This window comes from Muntiacus reevesi, chromosome 20 (assembly GCF_963930625.1).
Source record: "Muntiacus reevesi chromosome 20, mMunRee1.1, whole genome shotgun sequence".
In the NCBI taxonomy this organism is placed as follows: domain Eukaryota; kingdom Metazoa; phylum Chordata; class Mammalia; order Artiodactyla; family Cervidae; genus Muntiacus; species Muntiacus reevesi.
Window position 1 is genome coordinate 15,092,594 of NC_089268.1, and position 22,959 is coordinate 15,115,552.

Consider the following 22,959-nt stretch of genomic DNA (forward strand, 5'->3'; position numbering starts at 1 on the left):
ATACATACATATATCTCACACACAAACCACATGCACACATATGCCCCACATACATATACGTATACACATATACACCACACACACGCATACACACGCACACACACACCCCAGCCCCCTCTGCCCCCACGCTCCTCTCTGAGGTTCCGAGTCCTGCCCATTCTTCCAGGCCCGGTTCAGGCCCACGGCCCTGGTGACACCTCGGGGCCCGCTCTCTGCTCAGTTCTCTGAGCCCCGAGGGCCTGGTGCACGCTCTCACCTGTCACATTTCACATGCCTCTCAGCAGTGCCATGTGCCTTTTAAATTTTAATCACAGGCACTTGGTAGAATTCTGATGGTGAGCTGAAGGAGAGCCAGCCCCGATCAAATACTGCTCAGCAGAGACACTTGAGAGAGAGGGCACAGCCCTGCGTCCTGGGGCGGCTTCTCCCCGTCCTGCTCCTGCTTCGTGTGGCCATCAGGGGGCTGGGCGCCCGGCGCGCGTCACCTCGCCGCTCCCAGAGACACCCTCAGCGAGTCACGCGCTCCTGATGGGCCTCTCAACATTTCAGCAACCTCTGCAAAACTGCAGCTGACGATGACGTTCACTGTGTCACTCAGAGTCCTTTATACAAAGGTCCTCACAATAAATTCTGCTTTGTGTTTGGTTCCAGAAGAAATTCTGTTTCTGTAGATAAATTAGCATGCTTCCTGTTGTCAGAAAATGAAAACTATGGAACTCCGGTTGCTCCTCTTTCTGCCCCGTGGCTAGATAAGACAGAGTCGGATTTACTGCCTGCACGCTGTAATCTGCTCAGCTGTGGGGTCCAAAGGCATTTACTCCTTCTACTTCCTTTAAATGGACTTATTTTATGTTCAAATGTCTCATTACACTTCTGTAAGATGCGTGAGTCTCAGAGTCATCTGGGGAAGCGTTGACTCTGGCCTGTTTATTGCCTGTGCCAGCTGCTGCGGGGACAGAGATGAATTCGACTGCACCTAGCTTCCCAGAAGCTCGTATTTTCGTGTGGAGAATAGATATGGAGATAAATAATTACAGGACAAGGGTGGTGCTCCAGCAGAGGTGCCCAAGGCTGGAGGACAAGCAGACTGGGGAGAAGGGGGCAGGCGAGGCTTTGTGGGGAAGGTCAAAGTTGAGTTGGTTCGGGGCTACAGTGGGAAGAGGAGAGTGGATAGAACAATGTGTGCGCGCTGCCCCTTCAGTCATGTCCGAATCTTTGCAACCCCAGGGACTGTAGCCCGCCAGGCTCCTCTGTCCATGGGATTCTCCAGGCAAGAATACTGGAGTGGCTTGCCATGCCCTCCTCCAGGAGATCTTCCCAACCCAGGGACTGAACCCAAGTCTCTAATGTCTTCTGCATTGGCAGGCGGGTTCTTTATTACTAGCGCCACCTGGAAAGCCCCATGGCATCTCTCACCTCACCATTAAACCTCTGCTTTTCGAAACTGCCTTTCTGCAAATTTTCTTGGGCTTATGTCTAGGCCCACAAACAGAGATGCATTCTTATGCAGAATACATGGGAAAACCTCTCCTGCTCAGACTCACTTGTTACTCCTGAACCCCCCACCCCCCAAAATCCCAAACCCAGCCAACCAACCCCTGCCTGCACATTCATGGAAACTTAGGAACACGAAGCAAAATAAAGAAATACTACCAAAGGGAATGTTAGAAATGAAGGGAAAGTAGAGAGGAGAAGCAGCAGACAAATAAATATAATAGAAAGGGAAGGGACCGCCGTACAAACAAACCCACAGGAGTGGAAGGGCGAGAGCGGGCGTAGTCACCGCCTCATCGCTCCAGTGAAGCCCAAACTACAGAACGTCAGGAAGCCAAATGCACTGAGTGAGTTGTCTTTGGTCTTACAGAAGCTGTGCGTCCTGGCCTTCAGCCCCAACGCTAGTCTGAGGGGCGAGGGTTAAGGCAGGAAATGGCGCTGTAAGTGACCTGCTGCATCGAGACTTTCTCTCAAGGGGAAGTTTCTGAGCTGAGAGCCCCTGGGACACAGTGCACCGGTGGGTCCACAGACCCGTCAGACAAGCTCCCAAGGCGCCTGGATAGCAACGTGGCGTTTGATCTCAAGATGGCAGCTGGAGACGGTACCACTTCCTCTTTAATTGGGATAGTCGGCTTTTTAAGATAAATAGGCATTTCAAATGCTCTTAATTAGACTCAGCCACAGTGTTTTTCGTTTGAGGTTTGCTGATTACTTCGGGCGAAGCTGGGCCCTGCTGAACCTGACACCGGCTACACTTTGGAAGAAGGCTCCAGAGAGGTGAGCGGAGGAATTAAGGAGCAGTCTGCTGTTGAAGACACGTGGCAGGGCTGGGACTGCGGGAGCAGAAAGACTGGAGCACGTCCTGCCCTGAAAGCCATGGAAACGGCTCCCCAGGCCCTAGAGCAAAACTGCCCTTGGAATGATTTGAGTGGCATTTTCCACATCATTGTTTCTGCTCAACAAGCATCATGGATACTGGAGAAGAGGCCTATGGGGCAGCCCCAGGGATAACTCCCCATTCAGTGACCTGCACCTCGACACAGCTTCCACTGGAGGTTCTTGTGCCCCGCCCAAGCCTGGCCCTGAGAGTGAGGACCCCAGGAGCCTGCTGCATTTGGAAGAAGGTGCTCTGCTGACCCTGCACAGAATTTCAGCTCCAAGCCCCTGCACAGGCCTCTGGCAAGAGAAGGGCAGCCCCTGCACATCTGCCCGACCCTTCAGTCCCAGGCCCAACAGGGAAAAGCTTGGGTTCTGTCTGTGTGTCTTTGGCTTCCTTGTTGTATGTTTCTGATGTAATCGCTAGTTATTTGATATGATCATTGTTATGACCGAAAGTGAACAACCAACCTCCCCCTTAATCCAAGTTACTGGAGTCAAATGGATTACCCTGATGATGCTGGGGCTCAGCTCCGTAGCCCCCAGAGACCCTGGGTGCAAGGTTTCTCCAGCTATAGGTGATTCCGGGGGTCAGACATTCTCAAGGGGGACCCCCTTGCTTGGAATACAAGAATAGCTTATTTAATCAAAGCTCTAGAAGTCTTGATCCCCAGCTAGGTGGTGAGGACACGGGGGTCCTGCCCAGGAACCCTGCTCCACCAGCTTTCCAGGGAGGCGAATGCGCTCCCTGGGTGACTTTCCTGGGTTGTGTATCACAAGGGGGCATTTTCAGTGGATGCCCAGGGCCTTTCAGAATATCACTCTATTGGCTTAGTGCTTGCGTTCTGGGCCCATCATTGCTGTGGGCAGTAAATAGCATGCGGACCAAGGGCGCCCAGGGTGGACTCAGAGGCCTGGTTCAAGTTTTAGCGCCAACAGTTGCTAGCCTGTGACCCTGGGCAAGCCACCGAATCACCTTCATCCAGAAAAGGTGCTGACCTCAGGACTGCTGGGCACACAAACAGTGCACAGAGAGCGTTCAGCCACCGGGAGCTGTTTTCACCACCAATTGTCCCTTCTGGGATTAGCTGGTCATGGTTCTAGAAAGCTCCAAGTAGGACCCTGAGGGGCTGGGATATAGCCGGTGAGTTCAGGTTGGACTGTGGGGTGGAAAAGGTCAGAGGATGAGGCAGCCACTGGGAGGGTGGGTGCCAGGTGCTGGCCGCCGGACGCAAGCACATTGGAGGCAGAGCCTGGCGCCAGAGAGGAGGGGCGTCCAGAGGAAGCCGCCCCGACAGCGGTCCTCCCCACCCCTGACCTTCCTGAGGGCCAGCGAGGCGTGGGGTCCCCAGGTCAGCCTGTGTGACCTTCACCGTCCGCCTGCAGGCCCCACCCTGTACCCACCTAGAGCCACCTGCTGCACGTGCCGCTGGGTGATCTCCTCCTTCAGGCGACCTGTCAAAGACACAGAGGAAAGCCCTGGTGAGTCCTCAGCGGGCTGGAGGAAGCGGTGGCCTTGGAAGCAGGTGGCGAGTTAGAGACGTTAGGCAGCGTGAGAAAGACAAAAGAGGGCACAGGGACCTCTCCTCCCTGGAGACTCCGTGCTCCCCATGCAGGGGTGGGTCCTGGGTTCGAACCCTGGTCAGGGAACTAGATCCCACATGCCACAGTTGAAGACCCCACAGGCTGCAACTAAGACCTGGCACAGAAAAATAGATAAATAAAGATTTTTTAAAAGGTGGGTACAGCTTCCAAGAAGAGCCCGTCATGCCCTGAATGTCTGGAAGAAGAGGCTGCAGAGGCCAGGCCCCAGCACACACATTCCACCTTTGGGGGCAGTATCTACGGGTTCAGTCATCTCAGTCTGTCCCTCATAGCTTTGCTGGGGCTCTAGTCTCTTAAATAGCTCTGTATGTCCATTATTAATGCAGGGGGAGGCAGGATTTGATCTTCTAATAATTTATTGGGCCCCCTTGAAATCCACTTCTTTCTTTTAAGCTATAAATAAATAGTGTCAAACAAAAAAAAAATACTGTGGTTTTAGTGGACGATAACATTCATATGAACACAACAGTTGGTCATTTGGTAGGAAACACGTCTAATACCATATTGCATGAATACAGGTCTAGCGGCTTCCCTGGTGGCTCAGAGGGTAAAGAATCCATCTATAATGCAGGAGACCCAGGTTTGTGCGATCCCTGGGTCGGGAAGATCCCCTGGAGGAAATGGCAACCCACCCCAGTATTCTTGCCTGGAGAATTCCACGGACAGAGGATTCTGGCGGGCTACAGTCCACGGGGTCGCAAAGAGTCGGACACGACTGAGGGACTAGCATTTTCACTTTTCACAGTGAGCGGAACAAGGGCGGTGAGAGCACCGCTGTACACTGCAGTGGTCAGAATACAGTTGGTTATTTGTTCTAGGAGCTACTTTTTGTAAAGAACATTCATAAAACAGAAAATACTTATAAGATGGTAACCAGGCTGGTGAGGGGTCTGAAACCACACCATGTGAGAAATGGCTAAGGTGACTGGAGATGTTTAGACAGAAAAAAAAAATATTTGGAGTTCTGGAGACAATGACTGTCTTTAAAAATCTAAACATTGTTATATGGCTGAGGCAACAGATTTATTTCTGTCCTACTGCCGAGGGTAAAAGTCAAGTTGAACCAAGGCAGATTTGGGGCTCAATATGGGGAAGAAAGAAATGGCTCACGAGGACTGTCTCCATGTGGATTAAGTTGTCTCAAAATGGACTAAATCTCCTGGCCAAGTAGTGGGTCCCCTCCTGAAGGCGCTCAAGCAGGAGCTGGGCAGCTACGTGCTGGGCTGTTGGACGGAGGATTCCTGCCTGGGGTAGGAGCTGGGACGGAATGACCGCCCAGCTTCCCCCATCTCTGAAGCTCCGTGATGCCGTGCTTGAGGCCTGGCTGCAGCGGCCGCCCTGGGGTTTGTTTATGTCCCAGGGCTCCACGCACTAGTTAACATGTCAGGGCTGTCTGTACTGCACATCCCATTTGGGATACGACATCAGGTCACTGGGGGATTCTGAGAGAGCCTGGGAACTTCACCGCCTCCTTTCCTCGTATAAAGTACGTTCTATGTCTCAGATGGCTTCCCAGCTGGTGCTAGTGGTAAAGAGCCTGCCTGCCAATGCAGGAGACTTTAGAGATGTAGGTTGGATCCCGGGGTCAGAACGATCCCCTGGAGGAGGGCACAGCAATCACTCCAGTATTCTTCCCTGGAGAATCCCATGGACAGAGGAGGCTGGTGGGCTATGGTCCCTAGTGTCGTAGAGTCGGACACGACTGAAGCGACTCAGCACAGCCCATGCCTAAAAGGTTAAAAGGCTACGCCTGAACTGAGTTTCCAGTGAAGTGGTCACAGGAGACCTGGTCATTCCCTGAAAGTTCTAGGGCATTCCTAGACTATTAAGGTTGGGAGGGATGGCAGAGGCCATTCAGTTTAATTTCCCCACCTAATTGAGGAGTCCCTTCTACAGAATGAAATGGTTACTTAACTTCTCACTTGCATGTACCTGGGCTGTTCCACCGGTTAAACCATACATAAGGAATTACTGATGTGGTGTTGATGCATGACTCCTTCTAATTTTCCCACGTGGACTTGGTCTGTTCTCTGGAACAGCATAGAGAAAGGATCCTCTCTCATGGTCAGTGAGACCTCTTCATACATCTGAGGATGCTATGGTTTCTCCACTTAGACATGTCCTCTCTGGGTTAAACATCCCCAGGGCCCTCAGCTCCACCTTGGAGACCACCGTCTCCCGGGGTGTCACACTGCAAGTCTGCCATGACTTCCAGCGTCCCCCCCCCAGAGATGACTAGGCAGACAGAGGGAGCCAAGGACTGGGCAGAGCAACCCTCACACCCCAATTCCAAGTGGGGCCATGAGAACGTAGGGACTGTGTTAGAAGGGAGTGGGGAGGTGGGAACCTGGCCCAAGGATGAGCACTGGATGAGCCTGGAGCCATCAGGACCTGAAACCTGGAACAGTCTCTTCCCCGCATGATCATACTGTCTGTGCCAGCAGAGCCAAGTTGGGGGCACAGAGGCGGTGCTGGGCTGAGCCTCCAAAATTGCTGACTTGATTTTTAAAGAAGTACGGCATGCACATTCTTCAAATAAAAGGAGATAATGCTATGGCAAATGCAGTACCCCTTGAGGCCCCTCTCTTGATTTTGAGGCGGTCATCAAGGGCTTTCTCAGGTCCACAGCAGGGAGCGCTGATGTTACGTGGTTCCTGGACGGTTTCTTGGGTATCTGCACGGGTGCCTTGCCCCACAAGCCTCTTATGTGCCTGGGTACTGTGCTGTGCTTGGTCGCTCAGTCATATCTGACTCTTTGCAACCACATGGACTGTAGCCCGCCAGGCTCCTCTGTCCATGGGGATTCTCCAGGCAAGAATACTGGAGTGGGGTGCCATGCCCTCCTCCAGGGGATCTTCCTGACCCAGGGACTGAACCCAGGTCTTCTGCACTGCACGCGGATTCTTTTACCATCTGAGCTACCAGGGAAGCCCCATGTGCCTGGATGCCTCCCTCCTAATGAGACTGGACAATGACCTGCTCCTTTAGAGTCACATGGGGCTGCCTGCCCCTCTGGAAACTACCCCAATGACAACAAGCTTCCCCACCAGGAACATCCTCAACAGCTGGCTTCCCTGACAACTCGTCTCTCTGACCAGGTGCCTCCTCGTCTACATGCCTCCCACAGGGCCATTTTCCCAAGCCTGGCGGCAGTTTAGTTACTCAGTCATGTCGGACTCTTTGCGACTCCATGGACCTTAACCCGCCAGGCTCCTCTGTCCATGGGACTTTCCAGGCAAGAATACTGGAGTGAGTTGTCATTTCCTTTTCCATTCCCGAGCCCTGGGGAAGCTATTTTGGAATGATAGGGTGAAAGATTCTCACTGTCTCAGCCTAGGAAACGGTGCTCATGAAAATTAAGAGGGAGGTTTTGCCACCAGGACTGAGAGTTCTATAAACTCTGCAAAAATAGACACCCACTCCCTGAATGGCAAGCCATACCTAGGGGACACGAGGTGGGTCGTCAGAACGCCGCATACTGATAGAGGTAGGTTGAAAATGTGTTTAGTGATTCTCAGTTTTGGCCAATTTGGCTAACATCTACAAATCTGCCACATGGCGATTTTCGTTTTTGAGATCTTTGCCAACAAGCTTCTAAAGATAGCCTCATGGCTGATATCTAATTGCGTTTTCCAACAGAGCCATTCTTCATGTGATGATAACAGTCTCTGTAATCGGCTGGATCTTGCAGCTCCACAGGTCTTGGCAAAAGGAGTTGAGGGGGATTGCAGAAATCACTCTGCATGCAGCTCGCTGTCATTAGCATGGTGATAAATCTGCTGCTTTTGGCCTGGGTTCTTGGACACGTCCCTGTCCCGAGGTATGGAAAAGAGATGAAACGGAAACAGAGGACTCCCAACCCGAGGCAGGAGATGCCGCAGAGGGGAGGAGCGCTCTGCTTGTAGGAGAATGGTGGTAATTAGCAATTTGGTCTCTGGTAATTTACAACAGTACATGCTAGAAACACCTTCTCTCCCTTTCAGATTCATTAATTGACAGAGTAGGGGTGGCAGCAAGGGGTGCAGGAGTGCACAGGACCTCCTGGATGCAGGACCTCAGAAACAACTGCGTGGAGGGTACGTGCAGACGGTGCACTTCTTGTACACGGTTTGTCTGTATCAAGTGGTAGTTTATATGAGAGGTATAACCATCATGCAGAAGCAAAACACAATTTTCACACTGATACTCAGTTTCCTGCATGAAACAATTTTCCTGCAGATTCATACTTTATTTTGCAGGCATATTAGTTTGAAATCATGCACCAAGGGAAAGCAGCTTAGCTGGTCCAGGCCAGAGCCCTTCACTTAACGTTAACCCAGTATAGTTGTTGCAAGCTGTTTGTGCATCTTCCCCCATGGGGTGCCTTATTGAGGATGTTGATGTTACAGTCAAGCAATACCTATTTATTGCCCCTTCACTGTGTTAAGCACTATGTTCTAAGTGCTGTGGAACATACAGAACTAGACTAATAGAAGCACTCCATTCCAGCTCAGGAAAGTTAGTTATGATGTGGTGGACGGCAAAACAGGTGGCCCACGTGCTCGTCCTTGAAAAAAGCTGAACCCACAGCAGGCCTTGCTCCTCCATCGTGGATGGTTTGCCTTCCTGCTGAGCCTGACTTTGGCTCTTCAACCCAGCACCTTGGGCAGTGATAACCAGTCAGTTGAAGTTGGACTTGAGATGAAGCAAACCTCTTTGCCATTTTGATTTATACTACAAAGTGATTACAAATGTGTAGGTCAAGAGTTGTTACTAAGGACTTCCCTGTAGCTCAGATGGTAAAGACTCTCCCTGCAATGCAGGAGACCTGGGTTTGATCCCTGAGTCGGGAAGATCTGGAGAAGGGCATGTCAATCCACTCCAGTATTCTTGCCTGGAGAATCCCATGGACAGAGGAGCCTGGCGGGCTACAGTCCATGGGGTCGCAAAGAGTCAGACATGACTGGGCGACTCACACTACATTAAGTTGTGTCCAATTCTTTGTGACCCTATGGACTACAGCATACCAGGCTCCCCTGTCCTTCACCATCTCCCAGAGTTTGCTCAAACTCATGTCCATCAAGTCAGTGATGCCATCGAACCATCTCATCTTCTGTTGTCCCCTTCTCCTCCTGCCTTCAATCTTTCCTAGCATCAGGGTATTCTCCAATGAGTCAGCTCTTCACATCAGGTGACCAAAGTATTGGAGCCTCAACATCAGTCCTTTTAATGAATATTCAGGGTTGATTTCCTTTATGATTGACTGGTTTGATCTCCTTGACATGTAAGGGACTCTCTAGAATCTTCTCCAACACCACAGTTCAAAAGCATCAATTCTTCGGTGCTCAGCCTTCTTTATGGTCCAACTCTCACATCCATACACGACTACTGGAAAAACCATAGCTGTGACTATATGGACCTTTGTTGGAAAAGTGATGTCTCCACTTTTTAATATGCTGTCTACACTTGTCATAGCTTTTATTTCAAGAAGCAAGCATCTTTTAATTATATGACTGCAGTCACTGTCTATAGTGATTTTGATTCAAGTTCAAATTCCAACTCGGTTACTTTCTAGTATGGCAGCTTACTTAACATCTCTAACCCTCAATTTTATCATTTGAAAAATAAGGGATAATAATATAACTGTGATAATATCTGCTTCCTTGTATCTCCAGACTCTTGGATGAGATTAGAAGATAACGAACCAGCATCTGTGACACAAGACACTAGCTTTAGGCATTGAGGCACTTTCAGACATATTGGAAAGAAACTATATTCATAAGGTGACAGATTCTGAAGGGCTCAACCTCGGTCAATGGTAGAGGGAAGTTGAAAGGAGGAAAAGGTGGGCTAGTGGTGTTGGGAAAGGCATCATTACTAAAGGTGAGATTCAGGTGGGTTCCAGAAAGAGCAAAGGGGTTAAGGGGGGTTTGGGAAAGCCATTCCAGCCAAAGAGAGCCACTGGGGTAAGAGAGTGGAGAAGGCCAGGTGTAATAGGTGGAGGGAGGGGTTGAATGGGGGAGGACGGCTTATACTAGAGTCCTAGGTAATTCCGAAGGGCTTTGGACCCAGGTAGAAATCTCTTCTTCTATTTGACTACACTGCTATTGTATTGTAGCCCAGGGAAATCAAATGAAAATACACTTCAAGCAATCTAGATGCCCATCAGCAGACGAATGGATAAGAAAGCTATGGTACATATACACAATGGAATATTACTCAGCCATTAAAAAGAATACATTTGGATCAGTTCTAATGAGATGGATGAAATTGGAGTCCATTATACAGAGTGAAGTAAGCCAGAAAGATAAACACCGATACAGTATACTAACTCCATATATATATGGAATTTAGAAAGATGGTAACGATAACCCTATATGCAAGACAGAAAAAGAGACACAGATGTATAGAACAGACTTTTGGACTCTATGGGAGAAGGCGAGGGTGGGATGATCTGAGAGAATAGCATTGAAATATATATATTATCAAGTGTGAAACAGATCGCCAGCCCAGGTTAGATGCATGAGACAAGTGCTCAGGGCTGGTGCACTGGGAAGACCCAGAGGGATGGGATGGGGAGGGAGGTGAGAGGGGGGTTCAGGATGGGGAACACATGTAAATCCATGGCTGATTCATGTCAATGTATGGCAAAAACCAGTACAATATTGTAAAGTAATTAGCCTCCAACTAATAAAAATAAATGAAAAAAAATAAGTAAAAAAAAATAAAATAAAATACACTTCAGTAGCAGGACTGGGGTGTGTGGAGAACACAGAGAATGTTTATTGCAAGGGGCCTCTTTGAAAGGGAAGGTCTAGTTAGTGGTTCTGAATTTGGAGCATTGCTTTTGACTGTGACATGGAAGCTGGTCTCTCTGTTTCTAAACAGAGGACTGTGATTACCATAGGCTGTATTCTCTGAGCGGTTTGTAAGGCTATTAGTAAAAAGAATGGGCCTAGCATAAAGTAAGTGTGCAGTCTTAGATGAATTTCCAATAAATGAGTACATAAATCATTTGAAGCCTTAAAATCAGGCACCTGCATCTCCTCCTTGCTAATAAATATTTCATCAGGCTTTATCTAAACATGTTTGTGTAATTTGACAACCTAATCACCTCTTCCCACCTCAGCACTGGTGGGTAAGATTAAAAAAGACTATTGAGAAGGCTTTGCTGGGTTAGATGACAAGACATATTTCTGAAGACCAGAAGTGGGACAGAAATCACAGCAGAAAGCGGAGCTTAAGCCTTCAGCCTCAGGACTCTGGTCCAGAAGCAGGAAGAAGACCAAGCGTGTGCTGTGCAAGACACAGTTTGATGCCACAGGTAGAGGGGAGACTCCCTGCCACCCAGCCTGGGAGCGAAAGGGGACCGAGGAAAACTGGTTCTTCCTGGGCTGCCTGGGGCTGAGAGTTCATACCCCACGCAGGCCCAGGAAGGAGGAAAGGGTAAACTCAGTCTCTGTTGGCTGAGCCGAGATGCCCACTGACTTTCTGACCGGGTCGGCCACAGCCCCATCCCAGTACCACTGGGAGCAGAGGCTTCGGATTGTCCTTCTTAGAGCTGCTTCTGGATTGGGGGCCTGGAGGGGCTGTCAGACAGAGAGGGGTTGAGCACAGGAGGCAGGGAGAAAGAGAAAGAAAGAAAGTGGTTTTCATTAAAAATGAACCTGTCCACCCAAATGCCAAAATATAAGAATAAATCTAATGCTAAGAAAAGATGGCAAAATCAATAGATGGGACATGAATTTGTGAGAGATGAAAAAGTAGTTTTCTGGACAGGCAGAAGAAGACATTTATTGATACAGAAGCACAGAGGGTTGAATTATTCTTACTCTTCCATTTACTGCATGCCATCCTCATCAGTCTGGAGAAAGCCTCCTCTGTGTGTGTATGTGTGTGTGTGTGTGTGTGCATTTTTATCCTCGGGCCTTACACCCCACCCCCATTCCTATTCTCCTCTTCCTCCAGCAGGCACACATACTAATTTGTTTGATGTGCATCTTTGTATTGTATGTAATATTACAATCGGCATTATAAGCTTTCTGTGTAATTTTTAAGTTATAGAAGTAACATTGTGCTACAGATCTCATTCTGTTTCCTGCTTATTTATCAGTACCGTGTTTTTGACATCTTCCTCTTTTGCTATATGTGCATCTAGCTCTCAGTTTGTAATGCTACATACATTCCATAGTAAGTACCCCCGACTCCCAAATTTTCCTTCCCTTTCCAGAGGCTGGAACAACTAGATTGCCCCCATTTCCATGAACAGAAATAGCACTGTGATGGCCATTCATCATGGAGTCTTGAAAGTCTGTGAGAAATCTCCTTTGCTGGGTCTCAGCAGATTGGTGTACTGAATTAACACTATTCTTCATCACAACTGTTCCAGTCTACACTCCCAAGACAGACTTCAAAATAAGCATGTTGAGAATACTCAAAGAGGTGAATGCAGGTGTAAGTTTTCTTTAAAAGGAACAAGAAATCATGCAGCAAATAGGTGTTAATATAAATGAAATATGAGCAAGTGGATAGGAAAGAAATTTTTAAAAGAAATCTAGAATCATTGAAACAAACAAACAAAAAATAATAGAAGGGATAAGGGACTAAACCCCAGACTGGACATATTTTAAGGGTGAATTAGTGAACTGGGAGATAGTATAGAAAAATTCATCCCAAACACAACACAGAAAGCAAGAGGTGAAGCTGGCAAGAGCAGTTAAGAGTCACAGAGAAGCGACTGAGAGGCTTCATCATCAGTCTGATAAGAGTCCTGGGAGAAGGGAATGAGGCAATAGTGAAGAAGCAATATTTGAAAAGATAGCAGTTGAGATTTTTCCAGAATTGAAGGCAAACATAAGCCCTTGGGTTGACAGTGCACTCTGAGCATCGAGCAGGATAAATAAAAATAAACCTACCCCTGCACATATCATAGTGCAACTGCAGAACTTCGGGGGAAAAGAACCACTATTACCAGGCTCCAGGGAACCTGCAAAAAACAACTCAGACAACGGCCCCCCACCTCAGTGACAGCAACAGACCCAGGAGACAATGGAGGGAAATAATTGTCAACCTGGATTTTATACACAGTTCAACTATCACTCATAGGTGAGGACACAAGAAAGTAATTTTCCATCGTAAGAGCACTAAACCTTCATTATGCATAGAGCCCCCTCTCCAACAGGACTCACTGAGAGGCGGCCAGACAAGACTGCATGGGCTCTGGAGCCAAGCTGCCTCGTCTGCAGACCAGCCAGGTCATTTGCTGGGCAGCTTTGGGTCAGTAGGCATGTCAGTGTGCCTCAGTTTTCTCATCTGCAAAATAGAGATAATGACAATATCTTGTTGAGAGGACCGAACTAGGTCACGTATGTAAAGTGCTTGGAAGATTGTCTGGCATGTAACAAGAACTATGCAAGTATAGTTCATGGCACATAGATGGGGAAACAATGGAAACAGTGACAGACTTTTATTTTCTTGGGTTCCAAAATCTCTGCAGACAGTGACTGCAGTCATGAAACTGAAAGACATTTGCTCCTTGGAAGAAAAGCTATGACAAGCCAGACAGCATATTGAAAAGCAGAGACTTTACTTTGCCACCAAATGTCCATCTAGTCAAAGTTTTGGTTTTTCTAGTGGTCATGTATGGATGTGAGAGTTGTACCATAAAGAAAGCTGAGCACCAATGAATTGATGCTTTTGAACTGTGGTGTTGGAGAAGACTCTTGAGAATCCCTTGAACTGCAAGGAGACCAAACCAGTAAATCCTAAAGGAAATCAGTCCTGAATATTCATTGGAGCTGAAGCTCCAATACTTTGGCCACCTGATGACCCATTGGAAAAGACCCCGATGCTGGGAAAGATTGAGGGCAGTAGGAGAAGGGGATGACAGAGGACGAGATGGTTGGATGGCATCACCGACTCAGTGGACATGAGTTTAAGTAAATTCCGGGAGTTGGTGATGGAGAGGGAAGCCTGACGTGCTGTAGTCCATGGGGTAGCAAATGGTCGGACACGACTGAGTGACTGAACTGAACTGAGATACAGCAATGAGATCTGAGAGCCCAGCAAGCTGAAACGGGGGCCAGAGCCAGGTCCTGGGGTGGGAATGGGGCGGGGGTGGGTGGGAATGACATCAGGAACCTGTGCAGCTCCAGAGCCCAGCACACTCCCCATGCCTCCCTCAGGGCCTCTTGTCATGTATGATGACAGAGGATGAGATGGTTGGATGGCATCACCGACTCGATGGACATGAGTCTGAGCAAGCTCTGGGAGATGGTAAAGGACAGAAAATCCTGTTGTGCTGCAGTCCATGAGGTCTCAAAGAGTCAGACACGACTGAGCAACTGAACAACGAGGCAAGTGTAAAACCTTATTATGATGATCAGCAAGAAGAAAAATAAACTCAGACAAATATAGAAAATAAAAGAAACAAAGATGTACATAAAGAGTAGAGTATGTAAGTAAAAATATTCAGTAGCTACTAAAAACACCCCGTGTGTGTGTGTTGTGTGTGTGTGTAAAAACTAAAATTTTAAGCAGCAAGAACATTGGAGCTAAGGTGAGAGATGTCCAAAGGGGAGTTGAAACAAGCTATAGCCCTGGTTGTGGGTGGAGGAGGGTGGATTTGTAACTGAGGACTTTGTTTCAGTAACCTTTTAATTCTAGAAGAATAAAAATATGTGTCATAGCAGCCAAATAATAGAGAATCAGAAAAAAGGCAGGGGAGAGCGTTGTAGAGAGGGAAGGCTGCAATTTTAACAATTCAACACAGCAGGAAAGGAGAAAAAAAGAAGCAAAGAAGACAGTGGGGGAAAAAGGCATAAATAATCCTGTTTGGTCAAACAATGATAAGAACCTCCCATACATGCATATATGTATAATCATGCATGTGTGTATGTGTGTGTGTGTGTGTGTGTGCACGTGTGTGCACCCATATACATGCACTTATGAGTGTGGAGGTGATCTGCACGGGAATCTGCAAAGTTGCTCCACCTGGGGGTGGAAATGGGTGGAGGATGAATTGGGTGAGAAAGTGAGAGCCAAGTAAGATGAAAACAAAATCACACATCAATAAGTGAGTATGCCTTATGGTTTATGTAAAAGTGTATCTGTGTGTGTTTATGAAAAGAAATTAAAATTTAAAGACCCACTGCAGTGTGCCTCAGATGTGATGCTACTGTAGCATGCTGAAAACTGTGCTGGGGGACCTGCCACACGTGAGGACTGAAAATATTCACGACCTCAGCTGCAGTGACAGGTTGGGAGCCATGGGGACTGTTTCGGCTTATTAGTCAGGGCTCTGTTATTGCTCAGGAACCTGACTGAGAAGGGGGAGGATAGAGGACGGAGAGTCAGGGGGAACCCAGAGCAGGAGCACGGCCCAAGAGCCTTCTCACTGGCCTGGGCGAGAGGAAGGCGTCCGAGAAGTCTGCAGCCCTCCCCCGGAGCAGAAGAAGCTGGGTCCTTCCCTGGGTTCCCTAGGCACCAAGGTCCAGGGACGGAGCACAGGGTGGGAGACCAGAAATGGTCTATTGCTTGGCACGTGTTTTTAAGCCTTTTCATTCCAAAATGATATTTCAGTCCTCCGGAATTTCAAGATGCTTCTTTCATTTAAGATCATATTTGGTAACATTATTAAGTCACAGAGAGAGAAAAAAATGCAGTTCATTCTAAAAACTATCAGTGATTTTAAGAAAAACATATTGTAATTTGCTTTGATTCTCTTCATGGGTCTTCTTCTCTCCAGGGCACCCCATCACCCTGGCCCTCCATTGTAGAGGAGGACGTGCCCCGTAATTGGTGAGCATTTCAGCTTGGGATGAAAACACCAGACCTGGGCTCCTTTCTTATCACTAGGACGGTACCTGGTGATCATATTTGGCGAGACGCTCTCATTTATTAAAAAAATGATCAAATTATACTATGTCTGAGAGACCAGATTCCTTTCCTATGGGATATTCATCCTGGCTACCCAAGGAATCATAATATTTATATGAGAATAGCACATTCTGTCTGAAGCTTAGGCATTTGGCTATTGTATATGCTTAATTAAGCTGAGGAGCTTATTGATATCACTATTCCAGTATGTGATAATATTCCATGAACATATTCAGAGAATTAAGTAAATGAGTGCATTTGTTGAAAAGCTCAAACAAATGTGCAGGTTAGGTAAGCACAAGGAAAATTTTCCACTGAGTAACCAGCATGAATTGTTAAATACTAAACATTTCAGGGAGCTGAGGGTTCATGATTGTGTTGGCATCCATTCAAAAGATGTTACTTTAGATGCCTGAAAGTCCTTATCTCAGCAAGGGAGGAATATACCCAGCTTCTAAGACCTGCCCTGGAGGAGAAGATGTAGATCATAACCTTTCTTTCCATTTCAAGATGTGGCTCTGTTTGCCAGGGATGCTATTTGGGGCGAGGGGAGGGCCCCTGCATCACGGCTTCTGACCTCCATCCCTGCAGCCCAAACATAGCACAGGATGTTCTCAGAGGAGCCTGAGCGCATTCAAGACTCCCCTGCTCCAGGCTGGGGGTGGGTAGGGATATTACACCTGTTCCCAACATCCCCCACTCACATGGGAGGCTAGTTATGGACCCCTCATTGACTGGGGAGGTAGAGGGCAGGGTTCACCTGAAGGATATAAAATAAGATGTTTGATTTGGCAAAGTATATAGCTTTTAGGTGGACTAACATGAAAATAGTGAGTTTCACATTGCTCTTTGGTATAGATAATAAACTCTCACACTCCAAGATAGAGCTTGGTTCTATTCACTAGACTAGACTTTAAATCAGCTAGTGCTTAAAAAAGTCAATGGAAAGAACCACGCCCCAGTGAAGGCTCACAGCTGGTCAAACTGCCAGCTGGTGTGTGAAATAACTGCCTTTACAAAGAGCGCTTCTTGATGCGGGAATGGTTCTCCTTCCGAAGAGGCTGGAGATTAGGGGAAATGTGTCAATGGGTTTGTAAATAACAGATACAATCAAACGGAAGTGGTTTCAGCTTCCAGGTTCAAAAGTCACTTTTTAATGTGCTGTTATACCATTGCTCCTTTCTTGTGTAATGAGGACTCCTGGGCTCTGCCTCTGCGGTCACCTATTGGGGGCTGGGACCTGTGAGTACAGCTCAGGAGAACCACCCGGGGTAGCCACGAGGGGCTGAGCCTAAGGGAAGGAGCCGGTGGGAAGACTGGGAAGTCGTGGTGGAAGTGAGAAGCCGGAAAAGTGTGGCTGGCCTCCCGAGATATCTGTGAGGGCTCTCTTGGTAGGAGGACAATGGAAACTGGCAGCAGAAATCGCAGTGGGACCCTGGGCCTGGAAGAAGGGAAAGAACAGGGGTTTTGGGAGCAGGTGCGCTGGGACTGCCAGCAACTTCCTGTGAGTCATCTTGGGCCACTTATCCCTTTGAGCTTCAATTTCTTCACTAAAATCAGATGATGACACCACTGCGGTGAGATTGCTGCAAGACTTGGACAAGATATACAAGGAAATCAAATCAGTCAATCCTAAAGGAAATCAACCCTGAATATTCACTGGAAGGACTGAAGCTGAAAATGAAGCTTCAATACTTTGGTCACCTGATGGGAAGAGCCAACTCATTGGAAAAGACCCTGATGCTGGGAAAGACTGAATGTAGGAGGAGAAGGGGATGACAGAGGATGAGATGATTGGATGGCATCACTGACTCAATGGACATGGGTTTGAACAAGCTCTGGGAGATGGTGAAGGACAGGGAAGCCTGGTGTGCTGCAGTCCACGGGGTCGCACAGAGTCAGACATGACTGAGTGACTGAATAACAAATAACATCAGCTACCCAGCACAGTGCCGGGCACATTGAAGGGGTACAAAATGAGGTAGCAATGGTGGTGGTAATAGTAAGAGTAATTATTATGGGGGTGTGTGAATTACAAGTAATACTGGAACTTCCCTGGTGTCCAGTGGTTAGGACTTCACCTTCCAATGCAGGGGCTGTGGGTTCAATCCTGGGTTGGGGAACTAAGATCCCACATGCCTCGTGGCCAAGAAAATCAAAGCATAAAACAGCAGCAATATTGCAAGAAATTCAGTAAAGACTTCAAACAAACAAACAAACAAACAAAAACAACTAATAACCACAAAGAGGACAGGAGAAAGCAAATCCACTGTAATTGTCTTTAAGCCTTGATTATGTTCACATATGACATCTGCATTTTCCCCTATGCCCTTTCTTGAAGGTCATCTAAAGTCTAGATTAACACATTTCCTTGGGCCCAGTGGATGCAATGACCTTGCAGCAGTTCCAGCTCAGGGCTTCCGCCGTCACTGAGTTCAACTCCAAACTTTTACAAATGTAGGACCCCATGGATTAAACCTCTGTCTTTGGATCAGTTACTCAGCCTCAAACTCATCATCACTTTCTATTGTAACGGGGTCTTTCATGTTCTTTGGCATTGGCAAATATGATTGATCTCCGTATGCGGAGGTAAACGACTTTTTAATAAGCTTGCTTGAAATGGTGGTGGTAATGGCCCTGCTTTCAGAGCCTGAAATGATCCCTACCCTCATTCTTTTATTTTGCTGTATTTTCCAGAAAATAGCACTAGAGCTCTTTCTCCTGAGGTTTCTGCGATGGCTAAGTATCCCCAGTGAGGGGAGGGGAGGCGGGGAGGGTGGCAGAGCTTTCCAGCCACGTTGCAGAGGATGCTCTTCAGGAAGAACACTGTTCCCCTCCCTGAACTTGAACTTCATGACATTCTAGCATACATGGCTCCATTTCAGATTTTAGTCCCACTGGTCATTTGGGCGATAAGTGGAACCCAGGACGTTAGGACTAAATAAAGGAGGCAGAGCAGATCACAGAACCAGGAGGGAGGGTTTTGCGGTGAAGTTCTGGGAGAGAGAAAAGGAGCCGACAGGGGGAGTCCCCCAGCCTGAGAATTACACTTCTTCATTCGTCAGGAGGGCCAGGGGCAGGGTGGCGGTTGGAACATGTGTAAGTAGGGCTGATGGCCCCGGGGTTTGGTGCTGCGTCTCAGGGCAGTCAACAGCTCCACGGGCTAACATCAGAAAGGCAGTGAGCACCGAGAGAGAAGGAGAACAGACACAGAGAAGGGACTGCCATCATACACAAACACAGAAATAATTTACAAGCTGCATGCTGAAACTTCAAGGGAGAGAGATCCTGACTTTTTTTCCAGTGTATAAGGAATGGTAAGGGGAAGTTGAACACGCAGAATCCATCATGACAGACTGAAGACGAATCTGATGTTGTGATGGAAATGGATTCTTTAGTGTCCTGGCTTTAGTGTTTTATTTTGATGAATATAAAAATATTTGCAGGACCTTTCATGGGTTTACTCACAAGCTGAGTCCTGTTTTTCACAAAAAGTCTCAGTCCTTAATTCTGACTTTTCTTATCGCAGGATGTACAGGTCCCTGGTAGCTGGGAGAGATGAACAGCTGTACTCAATAAATGAGAAGACATAATAGCATGCATCTCTGGGCTCAGTAACTGTTGAGAATCCTCAATTCAGTAGAAACTACTTTCCTCTCAGGCTTCCCTAGGGCTCAGTGGTAAAGAATCCATCTGCAGTGCAGAAGACACAGATGTGATTCCTGGGTCGGGAAGATTCCCGGGAGGAGGGCATGGCGACCCACTCCAGTATTCTTGCCTGGAGAATCCCACAGAAGAGGAGCCTGGAGGGCTACAGTCCACGGGGTCAAAAAGAGTCAGACACAACTAAGCGACTGAGCACTCCTCTATCTGCCTATCTACACACGCATATCCTACTGGTCCTGTGTCCTGGAGAACCTTGACTAACACAGGTGATGGGGGCGTGTGTACTCGCCTAAGCACTTGCTCTAGCACTTTGGGAGAAGAGGACAGAGCATCATGGGATGGACGTGCGTGCATGCTCCGTAGCCTCAGACAAGTTTGACTCTTCGTGACCCTCTGGACTATAGCCCACCAGGCCCCTCTGTCCATGGGATTCTCCAGGCAAGAATGCTGGAGTGGGTTGCCATGCCTTCCTGCAGGGGATCTTCCCCACCCAGGGATCAAACCTGAATCTCCTGTGGTTCCTGCACTGCAGGCAGATCCTTTACTGCTGAGCCACCAGGGAAGCCCTCATAGGATGGACATGCAGGCTATAATCTTGTCCTCATCTTGTATGTGAATGCAGGCTCTCCTCCATATTTTCAAAAAAATGTGACTCATAAGGGCTTAATTTCCAAAATATACAAACAGTTCATACAGCTCAATAACAACAATAAAAAACCGAACCAATTGAAAAATGGGCAGAAGACCAAAATAGATATTTCTCCAAAGAAGACCTCAGATATGCAGATAATACCACTCTAATGGCAGAAAGTGAATAGAGACTAAAGAGCCTCTTGATGAGAGTGAAAGAGGAGAGTGAAAAAGTTGGCTTAAAACTCAGCATTCAGAAGACTAAGATCATGGCATCCAGTCCCATCACTTCATGGCAAATAGAAGGGGGAAAAAGTGGAAGCAGTGACAGATTTTCTTTTCTTGGGGTCTAAAATCACTGCAGATGGTGACTGCAGCCATGAAATTAAAAGGCACTTTCCCCTTGGAATAAAAGCTATGACAAAACTAGATAGCGTGTTAAAAAGCAGAGACATCAGTTTGCTAACAAAGGTCCATATAGTCAAAGCTATGGCTTTCCACTAGTCTTTTATGGATATGAGGGCTGGACCATTGGAGAATGAACATCAAAGAATTGATGCTTTCAAACTGTGATGCTGGAGAAGGCTCTTGAGAATCCCTTGGACAGCAAGGAGATCAAACCAGTAAATCCTAAAGGAAATCAACCCTGAATATTCACTGGAAGGACTAATGCTGAAGCTGAAGCTCCAATATTTTGACCACCTGATGTGAAGAGCTGACTCATTGGAAAAGACCTTGATGCTGGGAAAGATTGAAGGCAAAAGAAGAGGGCAGCAGAGGATGAGATGGTTAGATAGAATCACTGACTCAATGGACATGAATTTGAGCAAACTCTGGGAGATAGTGAAGGGCAGGGAAGACTGTCATACTACAGTCCATGAGGTCACAAAGAATTGGACATGACTTAGTGACTGAACAGTAACAACCAAATAAGACATACAGATGGCCAACAGGCACATGAAAAGATGCTCACCATTGCTAATTATTAGAGAAATGTAAATCAAAACTACAATGAGATATCACATCACACCAGTCAGAATGGCTATCAACAAAAATCCACAAAGAGCAAATGCTGGAGACAGTGTGGAGAAAAAGTAACCCTCCTATACTATTGGTGGAAGTATAAATTGGTGAAAATATAAATTGGTGCACTCACTATGGAAAATAGTATGTAAGTTCCTCAAAAAACTAAAAATAGACTTGCCATATGATTCAGCAATTCCAGTCCTAGACATATACCCAGACAAAACTATAATTTGAAAAGATACATGCACCCCTATGTTCATAGAAGCACTACTTATAATAGACATGAAAACCTAAATGTCCACTGACAGATGAATGGATAAAGACGAAGTGATGTATACACACACACACACACACACACACATACATACACAATGGAGTATTACCCAACCATTAAAAAGAATGAAATAATACCATTTGCAGCAACATGGATGGATCTAGAAATTATCATACTAAGTGAAGCAAGTCAGAAAGAGAAAGACAAATACCATATGTTATCAGTTATGTGGAATTGAAAATATTTAGGTTAGTACAAGAGTAATGGTGGTTTCGGACTGTGAATTTTATATCATTATAACTAGGCTCAGACACATCTTTATTAATCAAAATAGGAACCATTACAATCAACACATTTTTGCCAATGAGAAATAAGTTTGTTTAGCATAAAAATCCATGCTTCAGGATTCAAAGAACTCTTGGAAAGCATTTTCTGCCTCCAGCTGGTTGTGGAAGTCTTCTCCCTGCAAAAAGTGGTTGAGATGCTTGAAGAAGTGATAGTTGGTGAGAGGCCAAGTGAATATGGCAGATGAGGCAAAACTTCATAACCCAATTCTTTCAACTTTTGAAGCATTGGTTGTGTGACTTGCAGTCGGGCATTGTTGTGGAGAATTGGGCCCATTTTGTTGAATAACACTGGCTGCAGGCATTGCAGTTCAGTGCATCTCATCAATTCGCTGAGCATACTTCTCTGATGTAATGGTTTCACCGGGATTCAGAAAACTGTAGTGGATCAGACCAGCAGTAGACCACCAAACAGTGGCCATGACATTTTGGGGTGCAAGTTTGGTTTTGGGAAATGCTTCGGAGCTTCTTCTCGGTCTAGTCACTGAGTTGGTCATTGCCAGTTGTCGTATAAAATCCACTTTTCATCATGCATCACAATCTGATTGAGAAATGGTTCATTGTTGTTGCATAGAATAAGAGAAGATGACACTTCAAAATGAGGATCTTTTTGATTTGTGGTCAACTCACGAGGCACCCACTTATCAAGTTTCTCCACCTTTACAGTTTGCTTCAAATGCCGAATGACCGTAGAATGATCAACGTTAAGTGCTTAGGCAAATTCTCATGTAGTTGTAAGAGGATCAGCTTCAATGATTCTCTCAGTTGGTCGTTGTCAACTTCTAATGGCCAGCTACTATGCTTCTCATCTTCAAGGCTCTTTTCTCCTTTGCAAAACTTCTTGAAACACCATTGCACTGTACATTCATCAGCAGTTCTTCGGCCAAATGGGCTGTTGATATTACAAGTTGTCTCTTCTGCTTTATGACCCATTTTGAACACGAATAAAAAAAAAAATCACGAAATTTGCTTTTTGTCTGACATCATTTCTATAGTCTAAAATAAATATAAAATAAACATCAAGTAATAAGTCGTTAGCAAAAAAATAGAGAAATGAACATAAAAGTGATGTATAACATAACCACATTTAACAATGTATTCCAATATCAAACGGCAAAGTTCAACAATGCAAAAGTACAATTACCTTAGCAGCAACCTAACATGACACAAGTGACCAGATCCTATGAA

General features: G+C 46.7%; 1 protein-coding gene across 1 annotated transcript in view; it reads right to left on the minus strand.

Moving 5' to 3' along the window:
* KIF6 (kinesin family member 6) overlaps positions 1-22,959 on the minus strand; it is a 396,116-nt gene that overhangs the window by 36,260 nt on the left and 336,897 nt on the right. The window contains exon 16 of the mRNA XM_065913300.1: positions 3,775-3,825. Within this exon, the coding sequence (XP_065769372.1) occupies positions 3,775-3,825 (51 nt within the window). The remainder of the gene's footprint in view (positions 1-3,774; positions 3,826-22,959) is intronic.